The sequence below is a fragment of the Capricornis sumatraensis genome, chromosome 2 (assembly GCF_032405125.1).
Source record: "Capricornis sumatraensis isolate serow.1 chromosome 2, serow.2, whole genome shotgun sequence".
NCBI lineage: Eukaryota > Metazoa > Chordata > Mammalia > Artiodactyla > Bovidae > Capricornis > Capricornis sumatraensis.
Window position 1 is genome coordinate 21,811,759 of NC_091070.1, and position 22,670 is coordinate 21,834,428.

General features: G+C 51.4%; 1 protein-coding gene across 1 annotated transcript in view; it reads right to left on the reverse strand.

Annotated features, from left to right (window-relative positions):
* GALNT16 (polypeptide N-acetylgalactosaminyltransferase 16) overlaps positions 1-22,670 on the reverse strand; it is a 104,972-nt gene that overhangs the window by 14,145 nt on the left and 68,157 nt on the right. The window contains exons 2-9 of the mRNA XM_068964242.1: positions 16,804-16,961; positions 14,178-14,276; positions 13,148-13,215; positions 12,342-12,407; positions 10,880-11,001; positions 8,016-8,103; positions 6,472-6,556; positions 6,076-6,179 (exon numbers count right to left, since the gene is read on the reverse strand). Coding sequence (XP_068820343.1) covers positions 6,076-6,179; positions 6,472-6,556; positions 8,016-8,103; positions 10,880-11,001; positions 12,342-12,407; positions 13,148-13,215; positions 14,178-14,276; positions 16,804-16,961 — 790 coding nt within the window. The remainder of the gene's footprint in view (positions 1-6,075; positions 6,180-6,471; positions 6,557-8,015; positions 8,104-10,879; positions 11,002-12,341; positions 12,408-13,147; positions 13,216-14,177; positions 14,277-16,803; positions 16,962-22,670) is intronic.

Genomic DNA, 22,670 nt, shown 5'->3' on the forward strand with positions numbered 1-22,670 from the left:
ACACACACCACACACATACCCTCCACATATACCATACACATACCCTCCACACACACATACCCTCCAAACACACACCCTCCACACACACACACCCTCCACACACACACACCCTCCACACACACATACCCTCCACACACACATACCCTCCATATACACAGACCCATCACACACATACCCTCCACACACATACCCTCCACACACACATACCACACACACACCCTGCACACACACACACCCTGCACACACACACACCCTGCACACACAGCTTCCACATACACACACACCCTCTACACACACACATCCTCCACACACACATACCCTCCACACACACATACCCGTCACACACATACCCTCCACACACACACCACACACATACCCTCCACACACACATACCCTCCATATACACAGACCTGTCACACACATATACCCTCCACACACATACCATACACATACCCTTCACACAAACATACCCTCTATGCACATACATTCCACACACATTGCACACACTCCCTCCACACACACACTCTCCACAGATACTACACACACATACCACACATCCCCTCCACACACATACTCTCCGCATATACATCATACATACACACCACACGTACTCTCCATACACACATCCCACATACAGACCGCCTCCACACACACCACACACATTGCCCACATCTAAGCCCTGGCAGAGCAGCAGGGAAAGTTTTGAAGGAACACCAAGATCATGAATAGAAGGAAAACTGAATCAAAGGGCAGCATCAATTATTTCCAGCCTCTGCCTAGAAAGTCCTATTCAGACATGAGCTAACAATGAACACATCTGCTTGTCAGAACTGAGAGGCTAGAAAACCAACACCAAGCAAATGAAAGGCTGCTCCAGTTGGCATTTTTCTCGCTGGCCCAGACTGCCCTCTTGGCCCCCATGGTCTCCATTTACAGCTACCACTGGCCCTACTGGGAACTTCCCAGGTGGTCCTAGTGGTAAAGAACCCGCCTGCCAATGAAGGAGACACAAGAGACACAGGTTTGATCCCTGGGTTGGGAAGGTCCCCTGGAGGAGGGCATGGCAACCCATTCCAGTATTCTTGCCTGGAGAACCCCAGGGACAGAGGAGCCTGGTGGGCTACAGTCCCTAGTGTCATGAAAAGTTAGACACGACTGAAGCGACTTAGCACACCCACGCGCATGCATTGGCCCTACTGAGACACACTTTCTGTTGGTGGTGGTGGTGATGCTGAAGGAGCTCTCACAGATGACGACTGGTCCCTAGTGGAGCTAGGAGATGCTAGCAGTGGTCATCCTGCCTCCCAGAAGGGGATGTCACAAGTCTCTCACTCCGTTCTCCACTCAACAGTCCTGTCAACTTCTGGCAAGGATCCACCTTGGTAGCTGGCTGGACCTCGTATAATCTTCTCTGATTTCTTCCTCTCTTTCATTTTAACCCTGCAGTTGGACATCCTGTGACATTAAAACACCTCTCTCTTGTCCCAGAATATCCACAGCATTGTTTTTTTTTTTTTAATTTTTTGAAAAAGGAAAGACCACTTTGCATGACTTGCAGCCTTGGTCCCTCTTCCTACTCCCCAGGTGGCTGTAAGGACAGTCGGGGTCCCTGGTCAGGTCTGGGGCCTCTCACCTGGCACAGCTGCTTGGAGCCCTGCCAGTGACTAGCAGAGCAGGGAGCAGAGGACTCAGGACTACTTCCTGGCCAGCCTGTGTGCACCAGGCAACTTCCCGATGCGGTCCTGGGACCAGGACTGGACATTTGGCACATCTGGACTGCCTTCAGGGTTGGCTATATTAACAGGCTTCTCTAGGTCTACTTGCTAACTGCCAGGCCTCTCCCTCTTCTCCTGGTCAGAGCTCTGCAACTGGTTCAGCAACTGAGATTCGGAACTGGGGACAGAAGATCTGCATTCTAGTCCCATTTCTGCCAGGCTAACTTTATTATGCTATTAATAGTTAGGGCTTCCTTGATAGCTCAGTCGGTAAAGAATCCGCCTGCAATGCAGGAGACTCCAGTTCAATTCCTGGATCGGGAAGATCCACTGGAGAAGGGATGGGTTACCCACTCCAATATTCTTGGGCTTCCCTTGTGGCTCAGCTGGTAAAGAATCCACCTGCAGTGCGGGAGACCTGGGTTCGATCCTGGGTTGGGAAGATCCCCTGGAGAAGGGAAAGGCTACCCACTCCAGTATTCTGGCCTAGAGAATTCCATGAACTGTATAGTCCATGGGGTTGCAAAGAGTCGGACATGACTGAGCGACTTTCACTTTTATCCCACATACCCCATATTGTCATATTATTATTTACTTATTGTCATTACTAGCAACAATGGCAACAACAAAAGCAGTTAACCATCGTGCATTTACTGAGCACTTTGTGCTGTTTCTGGCTGATGTCTAATTCTCACAGCTACCATATGACATTGGTGTTATGATCCTTGTGTTTTTAATAACAGGGAGGTCTGGCGTGCTGTGATTCATGGGGCCGCAAAGAGCTGGACACGACTGAGCAACTGAACTGAACTGATGAAGCTCAAAGATGTTAAATAACCTCTCCAAGGTCACCCCCACACTCAGCTGCAGAACCCTAATGTAAAGTCCATACTTTGTTCAGCAAGTCCCATTATTTGAACCAGATTCTTTAGTATATTCGGCAGATTTTTACCAAAGACCTATTTACAACCTGTCAGATACTGTTCTAGAAGCGCTCACACTCTAGTGAGAGCAGACAAGAACTCAGTAAAGTAAGAAACAAAAAATGCAGGTAGACAAGAAAATGAGAATACATGGTCTAATTGTGTCCGACTCTTCGCAGCCCCATGGACTATAACCCTCCAGGCTCTTCTGTCCATGGGATTTCCCAGGCAAGAATACTGGAATGGGTTGCCTTTTCCTCCTCCAGGGGATCTTCCTGACCCAGGGATCAAACACTGGCTCCTGTGTGTCTCTTGCACGGGCAGATTCTTTACCACTGAGCCCATAATATCTGTCCGATGGTAGTAAGCGCAATGAAGAGGACAGAGCAGGCAGGAAAACAGAGGACAATGAGTGGAGTTGGGGGTGGGGCCGCAATTTTAGTGAGGCTGATTAGGGATGTTTTGCGTGAGAGGAGACAGCTGGGTTGAGGCCTGAGGAGGGGAGGAAGAGTCACACGGCTCCTGGGGATAAGCACTGCAGGCAGAGGGACCAGCAAGGGCACAGATCTCGAGGTGAGTGAGTGGGGGAGAGGTTGGTGGGGTGTCTTGTGGGGGAAGTGTTGGGGAAGCACACTGATTGAAACCGCCCGGCCAGGCACCAGAGTAACCGTTTGCATGCCTTGTTTTATGACAGGAGATCCTGATAAGGAACACAGAACTAATAAGCCACCACCAACCGGAAGAGTTCAGGAAAGGTCTAAAGGAGACACTGCGTGTCCGTCCACTTCCCAGAATCCCTCTCGCTAGCATCCATCTTGGCTGAGCAATGCGTGCACCACCAGGAAAGACTCTGAATTAGAATGATTGGCCAAAGACCACCCGGAAACTAATCCCATCACCAGAAAACCCGAGACTGCGAGCCACGCAGAGCAGTTCTCCTAGGTTCCCTTACCCTACTGCTCTCTACCCAGGTGCCCTTTCCCAATAAAGTCAGCACATGTCTCCTCGGACAATCATTTCCGAGTGTTAGACAAGAGCCCAGTTTCAGGCCCTGGAAGGGGTCTGCCTTCCTGCAACAGAAGGGCAGATGGTCTGAGGACTTTGGGTTTTGCTCTGAGTGACATGGGAGCCCTTGTGGGGTCTTGAGCAGCAGAGTACCATGATCTGATGCAACTTTGAAAGGATGCCTAATGAGAATCCCAAGGTTTTCACATTTGCCACCCCCGCTCAGGGCGGCCTCTGAGCGCCTGCCTGCATTTGGCTCTCTCAGGGGAAACAGGAAGGAGTCTCCGTTTAGGCAACTCCCATCCTTCCACAAAGGAACAGAACAAAAGGCCCAAACCCACCAGCGGTGGAGTCTCCTGGCTCAAAACTGGTCCCAGCAGTTGAATGTCTGAGCTACAGGGCTAGCCTGGGAATTTCTTTGAATTTCTTCGAAGAAACAAAAGCTTCCCTAGAACCACTGTGTGGTTCACCTTTCAAGTTCCCCCAACCACTGAGCCCTGGCCTCAGGCAGAGTTTAAAGTTAGCTATTTGATCGTTGACTTGTTTCTCTATCAGGCCCCAGCCTTTAAAAAAAAAAGAAGGAAGGGAAAAAGAAAAAGGCCTCTGGACGCAGCAGAGATCCTTGGTTTTGCAGCTCTCTGAGACAGGAAACTGGCTTTGCCAAAGCTCCCTTCTGGCTGAGACGGAGGACACAAAAGAGGTCACTTTGGCCCAAAATACATGAAAGGAGGTCAGAATGGAAGGGTCACTGCACCCCAGTTCCCAGCATTGACTCCTCCGAATGCCTGCCTAGAAACCATTTCCAAGAGTAAGTTACAAAGGGGAGAAAATTCCATGCCTGTTTCCACTCCAGCTGGTTCTGAGTCAAAGCCCCAATGCCCGTCTGCCCCACTGTCCCAGTCCGAGAGGGAAGAAAGACCTGGTCCTCCCAGCCCAGAAGCACAAACCGTGACTTGGATCACACCTCACCACACTGAAGTGATCCCTCCAGTAAAGATGCCTATTCTACACCTGTCAGATGTGGAGTTTCCTGACTGAGATCTGGAAGGTGGCGTCCACCTGTTTCCCCACCTGTCAGATGGGTGAGATACTGACCTGTTTACTTCTTAAGAAACCGGGTCAGGATGAAAAGGGAAACAGTGGGAAAGGCTCTGCAAAGGACTGAGTGGGTCCAGGAACAGCAAGGACGGGCCTTTGTCTTTTATGGGCTTCTTGGTATCTCTCCCCCAGCTCCTGGAGAACCTCTGGGATTGTTTGTTCTCTGCCCTATTCCACCCTGCTCTTCATCTGGGAGGCTACTGTGTGGGCCGCTCCCCTTGGCTTCCTTCCTGAGTTAGGATAGACTCAGCCTGCAGTCAGGGAGAGAGTGAGGGTGGATGTTCATCCCCTGACAACTTCCACCTGGTGCGTGGGCTGACTGCAGGCACCTCAAGACCATAGCTTGTACTGGGGAGTGCTCTGTCCCCATCTTTCAGACTTAGGGGTGGCTGCACCTCCCAGGAGTCACGCGCCAAGCCCTACCCTGTCCTTTGTGGTTCCCTATAACTTGTCCACATCATGCAAACAGCCCCTTTCATAAACCCCTACATCAAGCGTTCCATCTGTATCCAGCCTTTGTCCCACGAACCTCACCAGCAACCCTTGAGGTTCACTGGCTCTTCTCTTTCCTTGTGGGGCTAAAGGGTTCCTATGGTATCGTGTATGTGTGTGTGTGTGTGTGCACGCGCGCACTCAGTCATGTCCAACTCTTTGCGACTCCATGAACTGTAACCCACCAGGCTCTTCTGTCCACGGGATTCTCCAGGCAAGAATGGAGTGGGTTGCCATTTCCTGCTCCAGGGGCTCTTCGCAACACAGGGATCGAACGTTAGCTTCTTAGCATCTCCTGCATTGCAGGCGGATTCTTCACCACTGAGCCACCTGGGAAGCCCTGTGGCTTCATAAGTAATAATAATAGCCACCAGTATCTTCATCCATCCTCTTTCTTAGTGCTCATGACAGCCTCTTGGGGAAACTGAGGCTCGGAGAGGCTTTCACTTACCAAGAGCCAAACAGCTTGTAGGTGGTAGGGCCAGGGTTTGCACCCAGTAATAGGGCCTGACTCTATTACGTATGCTGAACCATCACCGTCTACTGCACACCACCTCTCCTTCAGTGTTTCTGATAGGGAAGCAGCCACGTGGTTCCTCCGCACAGGTCTAGCCCAGTGGCCACAGGCTCTCCCTGACCACCCCATCTCTGTTCACTAGATACGTGGCTCTGGACAAATTACTTAACCTCTCTGTGCCTCAGTTTACCAGTAGAATGGTACTTCAGAGATTCGTTGTGAGAGTTTAAGTAGTCACTGTGTATAAAGTCCCTAGGGCCTTACACATGAAAACACTCAACCTGGGTTTGCCTACTATTGTTATTGTGGTTATTCCCCAACTTACCGAAATTTTCTCCCCCCCAGATGTCCATCTGAGCATCATACTTTCCCAAGTGGTTAAACCAGGACTTGTCAATCACGAAGATTCCTCCAGCTATGACAGGCGTCCTGGGAGCAAGGAGAGGAAAGAGGTAATACATTAGCTAGAGAATCTGAGCCCCTCTAGATGGCCCCAGGGCTCAGGCCATTTACCCTACAATCACCCACTTGCACAGTCACTGGGGCTGGATGTCTGGCCTGTCCTTTGGTCTATGATCTCTCTCCCCAGGGCTCAGAACAGAGTCAGCCCTTAGACTGTGCACCTCTAGGAGCCCTGGTGACTGAACCAACCCCCGGAAGCCTCCAAAGCCTCTGACTCAGGGAAGGTATGGGTCTCCCCAGAACCCACAGCAGGTCTGACCTTATGGGCTTGGTGGGGTCTGTCCGGGCAATCTTCTGCTCCAGGGGGATCTGTTCCCACTTGAAATGCAGGCTCCAGTCGAATCCTACGGGTCAGAGTGGGGTGAGGATGGGGCTTAGGGCTCCTGTCCCCTCATTCTGCCCCCTGAGAGTCTCTTGATCAGAACCCTACTTGCAGAGGGCCCTGGGTGATTGGTGTTGTCATCCCTTCATTCAGAATGAGACAGATCCCTGTCCTCATGGAGTTTCAATCTAATGGGTAAGACAAAGACTTACAAAGATAAATCAATAAATGGATAATCTGTCAGTTGGTGTGGGAGTGCTAAAAAAAAAAAGAAAGGAAGGAAAGACAGGAGACATGTGCATGCTGTTCTAATAAGGGTACCCAGGAAAGACTCTCTGACGAGGTGACATTTGAGTAGAAACCTCAATGAAGGACTGATCCATGCAGACTGATGGGAAGAGGGAATTCTAGGAGGGAGAACAGCAAGTGCCAAGGTCCTGAGGTGATTTCCCAAAGGAGAAATGCGTGGCTCCCTCCCATTCATCCTCAACATCTAACTAATGACTGTGTCCATTTGAAATCTGAGCCCCAGAGAGGAACTCAACTCTGCTCATTAGCTCCTGGCCACAGATTCTCTGGAGCTGCTTGCCCAGTAGAACTTGCTGCATTGATGGATGTGTCCTACATCTGCCCTGTCCAACATGGTGGACCCAAGTCACATGTGGTTATTGAGCACTTAATGTGCTGCTGAAGCAACTTAGGAACTGAGTTTTGAATTTTACTTAATTTTAACTAACTTGAATGTACCTAGCCCAAAGTGGCTACTGTCTACTGTATTGTATAGCATGGCTCTAAAGCCTAGATCAGAGCTGTCCAAAAGAAATACTTTGCAAGCTGGAGATGCAAGCCACATATACAATTTAAATTTTTCTAGCAGCCATATCTAAAAGTAAGGACATATGAAATTAATTTGAATAATGTATTTTTAATGCAAGATCATCCAAAATACTATCATTTCAAACTGATGATCATATTCATAATGAATACAAGAAATTACTAATGAGATTTTTTACATTCTTTCAAACTAAGTCTTCAAAACCTGGTGTGTATTTTATCTTACCACGTATCTCAATTGACACTGAAAATGGAGTCACATTTCAAGAGCTCAATAGCTAACTGTGGTTAATAGCTACTGTATTCAGCCAGGTCTACACCATTTTGGGGTGTACAAGTCAGGAATCCATGAAAAGTTGAGGGTCCCCCCTTCCCCACTCCCAAGATAGCTGTCATATCATGTTCTTCTGCCCAGGACTCGTGCCCATCCTCTCTGGGCCAGCTGTATTTGAGAAGGATGTGTCAAAGTTTGGGGGCAGGGAAAGAGTGGAGACTAGCTTGACTCTGCCCGCATCATGCCAGGAGCCTCCAGCTGCCAGCTCTGGTCCTGCATCCCCAACTCCACAGCTCTATACAATCTCCTTTCATTTTCTGGAGGTAAGGGCAGGGAGATGCTGTCTCATTGTCTGGAGATGCTCTGGACCTACCTCCGCGAAGGTCAGCAGATGCAGCAAGGTAAGCGAAATTATCTAGACTGATGACATCAATGATGGGGCTCACCACGCGGGTGTGGTCCTAGGGGAGGACACATGAGGTGGTGTGAGGTCAGGGACTCTGTGAAAAAAGCCCCAACTGCCTGTTTGGTGAAGTTCTCTCAAGGCATGAGGTTCTCAGCACCTCCTGAAGGACATGTCAGGCTCCCAGGAGCTGTCCTGCATCACCACACCAGGCTCACAGAAGGTCCCACTTGGGTCTCACGGGCACAATGCTCTCCCAGCCTCTTCCTCTAACACCATGTTGAGCCCTGCTGGGATCTCACCTCCTCAGTGAAGCCCTCCCTGATTGCTGCAGGCAGAGGATTTCTTCCTCTTTTTAAGCTACTCTCATAATTATAGTCCCGACAATTCCTGGTTCAACGAATCAGATGTTGCCTGAGGTGGCTTTTCTTTTTTTTTTTTTTTTTTGAGGTGGCTTTTGTATTGCTGGTTTGAACTGTTGTTTTACTAACTGTCATCCACCTTTGCACATGTTGGGGTTGAGTCTTCCCAACTGGACCACCAGCAGCCTGAGGGTACTGACCGTATTGCAGTCCCTGGGGAACCTGGGTGGCACACCTCTCATGCCACCTCCACTTCAAGGTCAGACTCATACTCCCTCCATCACCTCCTAGACACAAATCCACTTCCAAAATATTGGTGGGTAATGCCAATTTTACTAAAGGGTTTTTTCCTGAGGTGGGGGATGTGGAGAGAGTGGTGGTGGTGGATTTTTATCATATACCACGTGCAAAACTTAATCGCCCTTCATCAGCAGGATGTCTGCTCTCTTCTCTTCTCCCTCCATGGAGGGACAAGGAACAGAGCCTCTTCTTTCTTCTCTGTCTGCACTAACCCTCAAAATGCCCTTGTCTGCAACTTTGAATCTAGCTCTGTCCCTCAGTTCACACCCTGTCTTAGGATGACAAAAATGTGGGACGTGGCAGATCAGAGGAGACCATCCATGGTCTCACAATGTTCCGTGGGGGCCTCACTTTATCCTATTATAGATTTGTTTTCATATTGAGATATAATTCACACCATATAATAGTTTTATTAGATATAATTGATATACTATAAAATTCACCATTTGAAAGTGTACAGTTCTGTGGTTTGTACTGTATTCACAGGGTCATGTCACCATCCGTTCAGTTCAGTTCAGTCGCTCAGTCGTGTCCGACTCTTTGTGACCTCATGAATTGCAGCACGCCAGGCCTCCCTGTCCATCACCAGCTCCCAGAGTTCACTCAAACTCACATCCATCGAGTCGGTGATGCCATCCAGCCATCTCATCCTCTGTCATCCCCTTCTCCTCCTGCCCCCAATCCCTCCCAGCATCAGAGTCTTTTCCAATGAGTCACCTCTTTGCATGAGGTGGCCAAAGTATTGGAGTTTCAGCTTTAGCATCATTACTTCCAAAGAACACCCAGGACTGATCTTTAGAATGGACTGGTTGGATCTCCTTGCAGTTCAAGGGACTCTCAAGAGTCTTCTCCAACACCACAGTTCAAAAGCATCAATTCTTTGGCACTCAGCTTTCTTCACAGCCCAACTCTCACATCCATACATGACCACTGGAAAAACCATAGCCTTGACTAGACGGACTTTTGTTGGCAAAGTAATGTCTCTGCTTTTGAATATGCTATCTAGGTTGGTCATAACTTTCCTTCACCATCACCACTATCTAAATCCAGAATGCTTTAATCACCCCAGTAAGAAACCCTGTACCCACTAGCAGCTACTCCCCCATTCCCCTCCCCCCAGCTCCTGACAACCACGAATCCACTTGGTATTTCCTCAGACTTGTTTACTCTGGACATCTCATACAAATAGAATCATACAGTTTATAGCCTTTTGCGACTGGCTTCTTTCACTGAGCATAGTTTTCAAAGTTCATCCATACTATAACACGTATCAGTACTTTATTCCTTTCTTATGGCCGAATAGTATTCCACTGTATGGCTATATCACATTCTGTTTAGCCATTCATGAGTCGATAGACATTAGTTTGTTTCATGTTTTGCCTATTTGGAATAACACTGTTCTGAACACTTGGATTCAAGTTTGTGTATGGGGCATGTTTTCATTTCTCTTGAGTACATATCTAAGAGAGGAATTGCGGGGTCATAAGGTAACTCTATGTTTAAACTTTTGAGGAACTGTCAGTCTGTTTTTCAAAGTGGCTGCCATTTGACATTTCCACCAGCAATGCACAAAGGCTCCTATTTATCCAAATCCTCACCAGCAGTTGTACTATCCATCCTTTGATGAGCCCTCCTAGGAGGTATCAAGTAGTATCTCATGGTGGTTTTAACTCGCATTTCGCTAATGACTTGACGTTGAGCATCTCTTCATGTGCTTGTTGACCCTCTGTCTATCTTCCTTGAAGAAACATCCATTCAAATCCTTTGCCCGTTTTTAATTTGGGTTCTCTGTCTTTGATGGTTGAGCTGTAATCACTTCATCCTTGGTTCCATGTGTCCAAATCCTCCCCATTCCAAAGAGCAGTGGGCGCATGGGAAGGCCCTCTGCTTGAGAACAGTGTCCTCTCCTCCCTCCTTCGCAGGCTTCCCAGTCTGACCCCCCACCCTCTGCTCCTCATCACTCACCCAGGAGGAAAACAACACCACCCGTCTGCAGAAGGAGCTCCATGGCTCACCCACAAATGAAGTCACTCAGGAGGGAGCAGATCACTTAGTTTCTAACTCTGCCTGTCCAGCTCTCAGAGACAGTTCATACCCTCCCCACCCACAGTGCCAAGAACATGGCAGGCGTGTCCTGAGGGACAGAGCTCCCCCAGGGACAGAGAGACTTACCTCCTTCACTCGCTGCAGCATGGGCTGCAGCCACTCCGTGTTCACTTCGCAGTGGCTGTCCAGAAAAGTGAGGACGGCAGCTGCCGCCACGTCTGCCCCACGAACTCGGGAGCGGATCAGCCCTGAAGTGGGAGGGACACGGTGGTGCTGGGTGGGACTCAGCCAGTTTGCTCAGCCGTCCCCTCAAAGGCTCAGGGCTCTCTGCCCCTTAGGGCTCAGGTTTCCTCTGAGTTACTGTGATTTAACTTCTCTTCGTATTTGCTGATTTCTTCCCTCTTTCTTCCTTTCTCTTATCCACCCATCCATCAACCTCTGAATGCCACCCCCTTCCCCCATGTAGAGGCCAGACACTGGGCTCTGGGGACACACTGATGAACAGTCAAGAGTTTAGTGAACAAAAGTGGCAATAAAGTGTGGTTTGGTACCTAAGGGGAACTAGACACCAAAACCCTTTCCCCTTCAACGTGGAGGAACCTCAGTATGCTCCCCTCTGGCTGCACTATGCTGTATGACTTGCAGAGAGTCTTCCAGACCGAGACAGGCTGGAGTCAGTATCAAATCTAAATGCCTTTCTCTGGCTTCGAGGCCCTCCATCATCTGTCCTCACCCCACTTATTCCCTGTGCTGACCAGGTCTGATTCTCCCAGGACGGGAGACTAAGAAAAGGAAGGTTAAGAGGCTGGGCTGTGAGTGTGGGCCCCCTGGCTGGGGGTGGAATCCTGGCTCCTTGGTTCATCACTCCAGGCAAATTACTGAACCTTCTTACACCCTAGTGCCTTTATCTGTAAAACAGGATGAAGGGCTGTTTTGAGGACTGAGTGTGAGAATGTGAGCAGAGATGAGAAGGTAGGAAAGGCAGGAAGAGGCTGGTAGTACTGCATGTACCCAGGCCTGACTGATGCCTTTGCTCAGAGTCTCTGGGCCTAGAATGCTCTCTCTTGCTCCCCATTCATCTGTCTCTCAACTCTCTCACCCAGTCCAGGCGCCCTCCCAGATCACTGCCTTCTCCTTTAGCTCCCCACCCCCACATAATTACACCAGCCTTGGAATCCATCATAAGCTCTCTGAGGGCAGGGACCACCTGTCAACTTCTTTTGTGTTCCCTAGAGAGTCGTATATAATCCTATGCCATAGCTGATGCTCCAGGTACATCTGCTCTATATTGCCCTGTACTTTTCTCAAAGCATTTAACCCTTACAATAACTGTGCAGGGCAGAAAGAGTATATTATTAGTCCCATTTCTCAGAAGAGATAACTAAGGCAGCCAGAAGTAGAGCTACTTGCCTACAGTCATGCTGGGATAAGGGCTGCTCCAAGACAGCAGGAGGGTCTTTCCCCAGACCTTGGACTTGCCACTAGGAATGCAGCGAGACTACATTTGGTTGGTATAACATGGCATCAAAAGGGAGCAGAAGTCTAGACCAAAATGGGTCTACAGTACACACAGGATTCAAGGACATACCTTCCCTCCGGTCATTGCGTAGGCACTTGACCTTGGGGATCCTGGTTAGCAGCAGACAGTCTTCGGCTGAGGGTGGAGAGAAGGAAGCAAGATTGTTTAGATATGGACATCAGACCACATAGAGTTTGACCAGGCCCAGGGAAAGGGCTGGGAAGGCGAGGTGTGGTCCTCTCCACTGGGGGACAGGTCATCTCCCCATCCCCTGCTCCCAGGACAGACGGAGGAATGCCTGTACTTGTGGCATAACCCCCAGGGGGTGCCACAGAGTACCAACAACCTCTCCAGTCCAACACCCTCTGAGCTAGACTGTGTGTTAAGTTGCTTCACTCGTGTCGGACTCTTTGCAACTCTATGAACCAAGTTCCACCAGGCTCCTCTGTCCGTGGGATTCTCCAGGCAAGAATACTGGAATGGTTTGCCATGCTCTCCTCCAGGGGATCTTCCCAACCCAGGGATCAAACCCACTTCTCTTGCGTCTCCTGCATTGGCAGGTGGGTTCTTCACCACCAACACTATCTGGGAAGCCCATTTTGTGGGGATAATATTCTGCACACGGCAGCTGGATAATGAAGGATGCTGCGGATGTTTTAGTTTTTAAAATGTCATCTCACTGATGTCCCATCAACGCAACACCACTCCTTTGGCGCCAAGGAGCAGAGCCAGGAAAGGCACTTAGTAAAGACTGAAGATCCCGGTAACGGGCAGACATCAGCCTGTGGTGGCCAGGACTATTTCAAGAGTGCCTCCCTCAGCATTCTGGAGAGACGGGGTGTGAAATGGTGCAAAAAAAGAAGATGGATACTTACGATCTGAACTGAAGTCATCCACTAGAATGATCTCCTGGATCAGGCTGGCAGGAGTTCGGTTCAGGACGCTGAAGTGGTGACCAAGACAGATGAGCCCAGGTTTAGGGGCCACCTTCTACTTCCTTCTTCTTACCATCAACTCCCTTACCCCCCACCTCAGGGGCCAGCACACTGGCCCTGGGCAGCTGCTAGCAAACCCTTCTTGCCCTGGTCAGTGACTGAGGGGCAGGATGTTCCTCAGGCTCCTCCAAGCACCTGCTGACCCTGCTGCCTGGACCCTCGGGCACTTGAGATTCACCCCAGGTGGTGGGTGGGGACTGTCCTAGTTTAGTTGAGGCAGGATCCATAGCTGCTCTAGCTGCCTGGGCTTAACAATGGCAACAAGGCCAGAGAGCAACCCCTGCTGGCCTGGATGTTGCCTGCTTGGAAAGCCGGCGAGGCTCCTTCTGACCTGATGGGTCAGGATGGGTGTTCTCAGAAAGCACCCCCATCCCAACTTTTCCCTCCCGACATCCCTCCTCTTCCTTCACTCCCCATGAAGAAAGCCCAAGCTTCTTTAATCCTTGGAATATCACTGGGTACTCCATTCCAAATCCTGTTCTTATCTATGTGCATTAAAGAAACAAGGTGATTAGAAGTCAAACTTGACCACAGGGCCAACCTTAGGAGGACAGAAGGGGTATCTCTCTCTGAATCGCTCTCAGGTGCCCACTGGGCCGGCACCCATCCACCTAAGGCCTCACTTCCGTCCTTGCCTCCATCGGCTCCTGGCCCCCGTGTTTCTGCCCATGTCCTGGGGACCCGCCCTTGTGTTCATGCATCTCACTAACAGCTGGACTTCTTGGGTTCTGACCCTGATTCACTAACCCCAGCTTCTCAGAAGGGCAGAAACCCCCTCCCAAGTGCCCACCGGTCTTCAGGCTGTCTGGCCACAATGCCCAATCTCAGTGTCCTCCCTTGCCAGGGCCCAGCAGATCCCTGAGGCCTACGGGAGCAGCTCCACTGAGATGAGGGATGAGGCAGGGCGTACCTCTTTACTGTGCGCAGGAGCGTAGAGCGGGCTTCGTTGTGGAAGGTGATGATGACGCTGGTGGCCGGCAGGTCCGAGGAGTAGGACATGGACGGACAACTGAGAAGAGAGCAGAGAGCACAGAGGGCAGCTGTGGGACATCCTGGGGGCATCCAGGCTTGAGGCTTCTTTCTGTCCAGTCTGCTGCCGCTGAGGCTGGGCGCAGGCCCTGCTCCCCCAAACCCATGCCCACCCCACTCAGGCTGCCCAGCCTGGAGTCCCCGGAGGAACAGCACAGGCTGGGGGAACTTCCCAGGCCCAGGGGCTCTTCACCCCAGTCCTAGGATCACTCAGAGCCCCATGGTCACTGAAGTGCTAAGGGAGGCTCTGACGTGTGTAGGCGCACAGACAGAACCAACCTGGACCAACCGACAGGACTCCCTGCCCAATGCAGCAGCCAAGACAGAAAAAATGGCAGAGGGGAGAAGAGGGAAAAGGGCCTTTCTCTGTAGCTTCTTCCTTCTCGTCGCCCATCTCCTGACATCTGGTGGGATCTAGGGAGGAATTGCCCCTATCCTGCCCGCCCGTGAATCTCTCCCTCTCACTGCCAACGTGAACAACCAGGCTGGCGACAGCAGGTAGGGTGCCCTTGCTCTTCCCATGGGCCCTGGGGCACCTAGGGGGTAAACTGAAGTCTCTGAGGAGACACCAAAGGCAGTTTCCCCCAGCCCACTCCCTCCCCTAGCAGCTCTGTGCTCCCACCTTCTCCAGACACCGCATTTTGGGCCCCCTGGCTCCCCTGTCTTCTGGAAAGGGAATTAAAACGATCCATCCTCGCCAGCCTTCAACGCTGTCATTTCTGAGAATGCTTCTGTGAATGCATTTACTCATGCTCCTGGGGCCGGCGGGAAGGCAGCTGCAGAGCTGGTTTTCATAGCAATCTTCTTTATTACAATTGCTCCCTGACTATTCCAGCCACGACTATTTTTTCATTACGGCATTCATTCCACTGACAGCGGCTTACGGCCAAATTCCCAGGCCCATTTCCTGTCCAGCAGAGCAGACAGGGTCAGACAGGCAGGAGTTCCACCAGCCTGGGACCCCCACAGGAGGAGTCGTGAGAGGCCTTAAAATAATTCTCCTCCAGAGGGGGTGTGGGGGAGGAGGAGGGGTGGAGAAGTTCACCGCTGCCCAGGAAGCCAGGCGTTCCAAGCGCCTCTCCTCCCAGAGGCTTGTGGATCTGGGGGCTGGAAGGGGCTTGGTCTGCTGAGATGGGGAGCCCTGGAAGAAGGGGTCAGCCCCTTGCACTGACCTCTAGGGCCCCAGTTCTGTATCTCTGAATCCTAAGTGCCCAGGAAGGGAATGTGGACAATGATGTCCATTCTCCACCTGAAGGTGGCCAACCTGCCCACACCCCATCTGGACAGTGGACTTGACCTTCTCCCACCCGCCCCCTTCAGCCCTCTCCATCCTGCATTTCTCTGGGATTTGTATCTGTAATGACAGGAATTTATGGCTCCTAGGGACCAGGAGCCTCTGAAAAGCTTTGTCTCACATCTGTGCTTTGAGTTTGGGGCTGGTGGGGTCTTCTCTGTGATGCTGGTAGGTCTGTCTCACACAGTTTAGGTGTCGTTGGAAGACCTCCCTCATGGGGGCTCCCTGGATTCAGGGCTGCATCAGGACCTGGCCTGACAGTCTGGGGTCCAACAGGAGCTGCAGCCTGGAAGGGGAAGAGCATGGCTCACCCCACACCCCAGTCTCTGCCAGGGGAGGCCCTGCCCACCACCGCCAACACCTTCTTTGTTGACCCTACAGATATGCGTGTGCAAACACACACACACACACACGCATGCACCCCCTGATCCATCTCAGGCTTCTGAGAAGGCTGGGCAGAAGCACTGGGGCAAGAGGAAAGGCCTTCCTCACCAACCATCATAGGCCTGGATTTGAGGAGTCTCGTTTTAAAATGTGTGTAGCCCCAAGAGGAATTCCGCCTTCAAGTTTCCTGGTGAACACCCGAGAAAGTTCAGAGTGGGGGAGGGTGGAGGGAAGGGCAGAGGGGATCCAGGCCAACCCCTCAGTGCCCAGATATGGGTCAGCGGAGCCTCCAGGCCCTGGAGTCCTGGTCTAGGGCCTCTCCCACCTACCACGCCAGGAGAACAAACAGCAAGACCGGGAAGCACTTCTGGGAGTTGCCGAGGAAGGGTGGGAGCCAGCGGGGCAGGCAGAGGGCAAGGAAAGGGATGCCTGTGGGGGCGGTGCACAGCACTCCACTGTTTGCATAGGGCAGGCAGGGCTGGCCCCGCAGGCACCACCAGCCAGGCACCAGGAATGCCAGGCTCACCCGCCCGCTGGGGACCTCCCCTGGTCTCCTGGCCGGCCACTCTCGCTTGGACTCCAGACTGAGGTACTGAGGGGCCTCTGTGGCCTGGCTGGGAGGTCTCCTTGGGCCTCTCAGACCCTCAGGAGGTCAGTGAAACTAAGAGGAGCCAGGAAAACAACAGATAGGAAGGGTTTGTATGTCTCAGGAGCTGGACTGAGTCTGAGGAAATTTTCCTCATTTCTTAAACCCATGTGACTGAAAGAAAAGCCAACTGGGGTCGGCCCTTCCCTCCACCTTTCTCCACCAGCACAACAGAGGCCACACCTGTAATGGCGGGTGTCCCGGATGGGCCGGTCGGGGCTCAGCTTGTCGCTCTCCAGCTGGTTGAAGGCGTGCTGCCTGTAGGGGTCCTCTCCAGGCTTCAGCTGCTTGGCTGCCAGGTATGCCTTCTCATCAAAGCCTCTGGAGGGTGTTCCTGTCACCTGAGACAAAGGTCAGCATCAGAAGGGCCACAGGCAAGAGGACAAAGGAGCCACTGAGTGGCAAGTACTTCTGACAAGGTGGGAGCCAAGCATCACCTCATTGGTACCTGAGCAGGAGATTATTATTCCCCCAGTGTACAGATGAGGAAACTGAGGCTCGAGACAGTACCCCCACATGTGGGGGCAGGGAGTATCTGGGACTGTCTGTCCTTTCCACTCACTTTTGTGTACCTAAAACTGCTCTTAGAAAGTAAAGCCTACTGGACTTCCCTGGTGATCCAGTAGTTAAGAGCATGCCTGCCAGTGCAGGGGACACGGGTTTGATCCCTGGTCCAGGAGGATCCCACATGCTGTGCATCAACTAAGCCCATGCACCACAACTTCTGAGTCCATGTGCTGCAGTTACTGAAGCTCCGGCGCCTAGAGCCCACGCTAGCAACAAGGGAAGCCACCACAATGAGAAGCCCCGGCACTGCGAGGAAGCGTAGCCTCTACTTGCCGCAATTAGAGAAAGCCCATGTGCAGCAACGGAGACCCAGGGCAACCAAAAATAGTAAATAAGCCAACATTAAAAATAAAAATAAAAACCCTATTAATAAAAAAGCTCAAGGTCAGAGCTAGTAAGTCCTAGGTTTCCGGAGTCAAACTGGTCATTCTGACTCGGAAGCCCACACTCTTGGCCAATGCTCTTTGCTGGATGTGGAGATGGTGACACTTTGGAGGGCACCAGATCCCCCAAGATAAGGGGACCACCTGAGGGGACCACCAACCAGGCTGGAGGTCACCAAGCAACCATCAGATGGACAGTCTCCTAGGTATGAACTTGGGCCTGGCACTGGGGCTAGGCATGTAGGAGGTGCCTGATCAGTGAAACACCCAGGGCTTGGACAAGGTTCTGCCCAGAGGAAGCCTCTTCTCTGGGATTCGTGCTTGCTGCTGAAATGGTCCACATCACATCTCCGGGGGCCCGGGCGCTAAGTGCTGGGAAGTGATGGATGGCGGTTGCCCCCTCCTCTTAGCCACACCCTGCTCTGTGCTCCCAAAGTCCCCCCCATGAAAGACACTGGGGAAAGACACTTCTGAAATGAACGGATGGGTAGATGGATCCTGACGTCTCATTATTTGAGCCACACTGCTGGCTGATAGCCTCTAGAGTGCCTGGAAATATCAGCTGTGAGTGTACCTCGACTCTACCAGACAGGAGCTGTGAGCCCGCAGGGGCAGCAGGAAGGTAGGTGAGAGCTGTCCAGGGATAGGACCCCTATATGAGAATCCCGCCACAGGCCTAGTCTCTAGAGGGATGGTCCCAGGAAGGCAGCTCGGCCTGCTGAGAGAAGACCAACGTGTTAGGTGATGCTGGGGGGCTTCCACCAACAGCCCGGGGCCTCCGCGTTCCCCTGAGAACCTAGAGCTCCAGGGAGTGCCTGCCTCTTTTAGGGCTGCCTCTCTGTAGTGTTCCTCCCTCCTAGGAGCCAGTCCTGAGCTCCCTGAGGTCAGAGCCAGTGAGGGAGATTTCCTCGGGTCCAGTGGGCCCAGCCTCGTGCCACACGCATGCTTCAGATGGTGACGACAGCCGTAGCAGCTGCACCGTGGTGTTCTGATTTGGCGCCATACCAGGGGCTGGGCAGATGGGGTGGAGTCCTCATGGACTCGAAATCCATTTCAGGAAAGAGAGAAGGAGGGAAGGAGGGAGGAAGAGGGAAGGAGAGAGGGGGAGAAGGTTCTGGCTTGAAGCTTGAATTGCCAGAAGGACCCAAGCTGTCAACTGTGAGAGTGAGAATGAGGGTTCTTTTGTGTCCTTCCCACCCGGGGAAAGAATGGGTGCCAACTCTGCCCCCAACTTCCTCTCAGCCTGGGGGTCAGGGAAATGGAAATCAGCCTCCAGCTGATGGTGGAGGAGCTAAAATAAAAACAAAATTGCAGAAGCTCCCATGGGGAGAGCATGTTACTGAATTATCCTACAAGTCAACTGAGAGAAATAACCGTGCCATGTTTATTTATTTAGGACTTGTGGCCACTCTGTGGGCTCAGAAAACCCCCAAGCCCTCATCCCACACTCACCCATCCACCCAAAAAATATTGATCAAAAGCCACCCACCTACCGGGCACTGGGACACACTTCTAGAAGTTCCAAACATCACCTGATCATTCATTGATTATATGGATGCTTGAATCCGCGCACTCTTTCATCCATCCACCCATTTATTCAGAAAAGCTCCACTGAGCACATCTTTGTGCCAGGAAGAAGAAGGACTGCTTCTGACACTGTCCTCTGCTGCCTTCCTCGCCTCATTCAAAGCTTCCTTGGGGCCTCAGAGAACGTTGTAGAAGAGCATCTCTAGGGAAGTTCCTCTCGGGGCCTCAAAACTGAGCTGCTACTGCTGCTAAGTCACTTCAGTCGTGTCCGACTCATTGTGACCCCACAGACGGCAGCCCACCAGGCTCCTCTGTCCTTGGGACTCTCCAGGCAAGAATACTGGAGTGGGTTGCCATTTCCTTCTCCAATGCATGCATGCATGCTAAGTTGCTTCAGTTGTGTCCAACTCTGTGTGACCCTATGGACAGCAGCAGCCCAACAGGCTCCTCTGTCCACAGGATTCTCCAGGCAAGAATGCTGGAGTGGGTTGCCATTTCCTCCTCCAAAACTGAGCTACACATCCTCAAAGATGCTTCTACTGCTCCCTTCCTCAGACCATTACCTCTGATGGTCCAACCCTCCTCTGAGGTTGGACTCTTCACCCGAGACACACCTTTGTGAAGAAGGGGGCCAAGGAAACACAGGCCTGCTCCCTCCAGAGGTCTCAGCTCTGCTTTCCCATTGGCCCAGCATCCACGGGGTCTGGAGCTGAAACATCAGTGGCCCTGAGTCAGCTGAGTGTTGGGAACTCTCCATCCAGCCCCTCCCTGCCTCAGCCCAGTCACCACCCGGAGCTCTTCTACTGGGTATCTAAGCAGTACACACACACACCCCACGGCTCATTTCCCTCTAGCTCTTGAACTCTCCTCTCCCTCTGGCCCTGGCCTTTGATCCTGAGACTTCCAGGACATGACCACTCTAACTCTATGCCTCAAAATGAATTCTTCATCAGTCCCCAGAGCAGCTGCTTCTGCTGTGCTGCCTGAGGTGGACATGGGCAGTCCCACCCTCTGAGTCCTCCAGGTGATAAGTCCAGGGGTCACCCCTGGTACCCTCCTGCCCCCAGGCTCCACCGTGATGCAGACCCCAGCCCTGGGTCCCACAGGCAGTGGCTGAAGCACATCCCACTAGTGTTAAAGCAACAGGTTATTCACTGAGAGTCTAGTTTGTGTTAACACTGTGCAAGAAGCTGGGAGGATGGAAATCAAAAGGACAGCTCCCAGAAGAGAAATCTAGGGATCCAGATTACCCGCTTCTCTCCCATCCCACACAGGGCATGGCCATGCAGGATCATGAAGAAGCCTCCACCCTCAAACTTAGATCATGGGTAGCTGGAGAACTGGCCATGGGTCCTCACCCAGCCTACCTCGGCTGAGGCAAGAGTCCTGCAATGGCACAGACACCAGGCCCTGGTGAGCAGTGCGCTGTGGTCTCCCGTTCTCCCAGCCACACTGCCTACAAAGCACATTGGCTAGGAGCAAAGCATCCTTTGGCTCTAGGCTGCTAAACCATAAGGAGCTATATCTCGATCGGCCTGAGGGACCCGAGATGCTGGACTCAGAGCCAGCAGGAGGCACTGGATGGGACTGGCACTGCTGCCCTTTCTGGATGAGGGCACAGGGGCTGTCTGTGGAATTCTTATGCCACAAGGCACTGACATCTTGCTTTATGTCTCTTTTGCACTAAGTTGTGAGCTCCTAGCACCTGGCACACAGTAGGTATTAAGCAGATGTTTACTGAATAAAAGGATGAATGAGTGAGTAAATGAATGAATGAGTAAATAGATACCTAGACAGTGTCCCTGCTCTCACCTTACTTAAAATCATCTGGGGAGAAAACCACAGTGAACCGACGGGATCCTCTGACATAGCACAGGGCCTCCAGTGGCTTTCGCCCTCCCTGAGGACGAGCCCCAGAGCTCACAGTGGCCCAGGAGACTCTGGGAGCCAATGCCCCGTCCCCTTGTTGGCCTTAGCTTCTACTGTTGCCCCTCTCTGGCTCTGCTCCAGTCACACTGGCCTCCTGACGTTCCCTGAGTCTGCCGGTACCCTTCCCCTCCGCCCCTTGGTTTATTCTACCTTCTTTCCAGAAGGCTCTTCTCCCAGATGTCTGCATAGCTTGCACCTTCACCTCCTGCAGGGCTCTGCTCAAACCTCACCTTCTTGGTGAGCGTTCCCCAACCACCATCTGTAAAACCCTAGCCCCACACTTGCCTTCCATCCTTCCACCTGCTGTTTCTCCATCGGACGTTCTATGTGCATTTTGCTTATCCATGTTATATTGTTGACTGCTTCTTCCCACAAAAATAAAACCTTCAGCAGGGCGGGGATTGTCTGTTTCATCTAATGCTGGATCCTGAAGCCCAGAACAGTACCCAGCGGGACTCGAAGGCAATGGCTAATGAGTATGTGAGTGATGGAGGGATGAGCTGTCACGACTGCAAGCATCTCCTGCCCCCACACCACACTCCCCACACTCGGCTAACACAACACTTGGAACTGTAATGGACCGAGATGGTGGCAGGGTAGCTTTTGCCCATTTTAGGGATCTCCTCACTCACATGCTTCTGGCAGGGCCGCTAATCACTTCCCTCCCACCAGACCAATACCTCAGTCACCACTATGAGGTGGGCACAAGACCCAGGCTAAGCTGACCTTGTCACTGCACTCCCAGACACAGGGGACTGGTTCAGAACAGTCATTTGACTTAACCTGGGCCGATCAGAATGAAGACTGAGTGCTGAAGAATTGATGCTTTCGAACTGTGGTGCTAGAGAAGACTCTTGAGAGTTCCTTGGACTGCAAGAAGATCAAACCAGTCAATTCTAAAGGAAATCAACCCTGAATACTCATTGGAAGGACTGACGTTGAAGCTTAAACTATAAGACTTTGGCCACATATGCGAAAAGCCAACTTATTGGAAAAGACTCTGATGCTGGGAAAGATTGAAGGCAGGAGGAGAAAGGGGCGGCAGAGGATGAGATGGTTGGATGGCATCACTGACTCGATGGACTTGAGTTTGAGCAAACTCCGGAAGATAACAAAGAACAGGGAAGACTGGCATGCTGAAGCCCATGGGGTTGCAAAGATTTGGACTTGACTTAGCAACTGAATAACAACAATCAGAATCCACCCTGAGGCTTTTCTATACAATGAACTCTTTTTGTTAGCACTGCTAAGCCTGGGAAGTGGGAGTCTTCCTGCCCACAGAAATCTTATCTGGAGAATAAAACCAAGAAAAATCAATCAGACCCAAGACGTGGAAAGTAAGAGCTCCAGTGATATTCTTTGGGGTCCCTGAAGCCAATTATTTCTGATCCAAATTCAGTTTGATTTTTTTTTTTATCTTTCTATATCTGTCTACCTACCTACCTACTTTTTTTTTTGAACCAGTTTGAGTTGGCTATTCGCTCATAAACAAACCTTCAGAGATATCAGTCCTTTGGTCCTTTCAGTGAAAAGAAAACCACTCTCCAAAAGTAAGAAACAAAAGTTAAAAACAAAAACCAACAAATGGGCTACCAGTGGCAATGACACAGTTTGGGTGAAAGCTATCCATTTCAAGATTTTCAA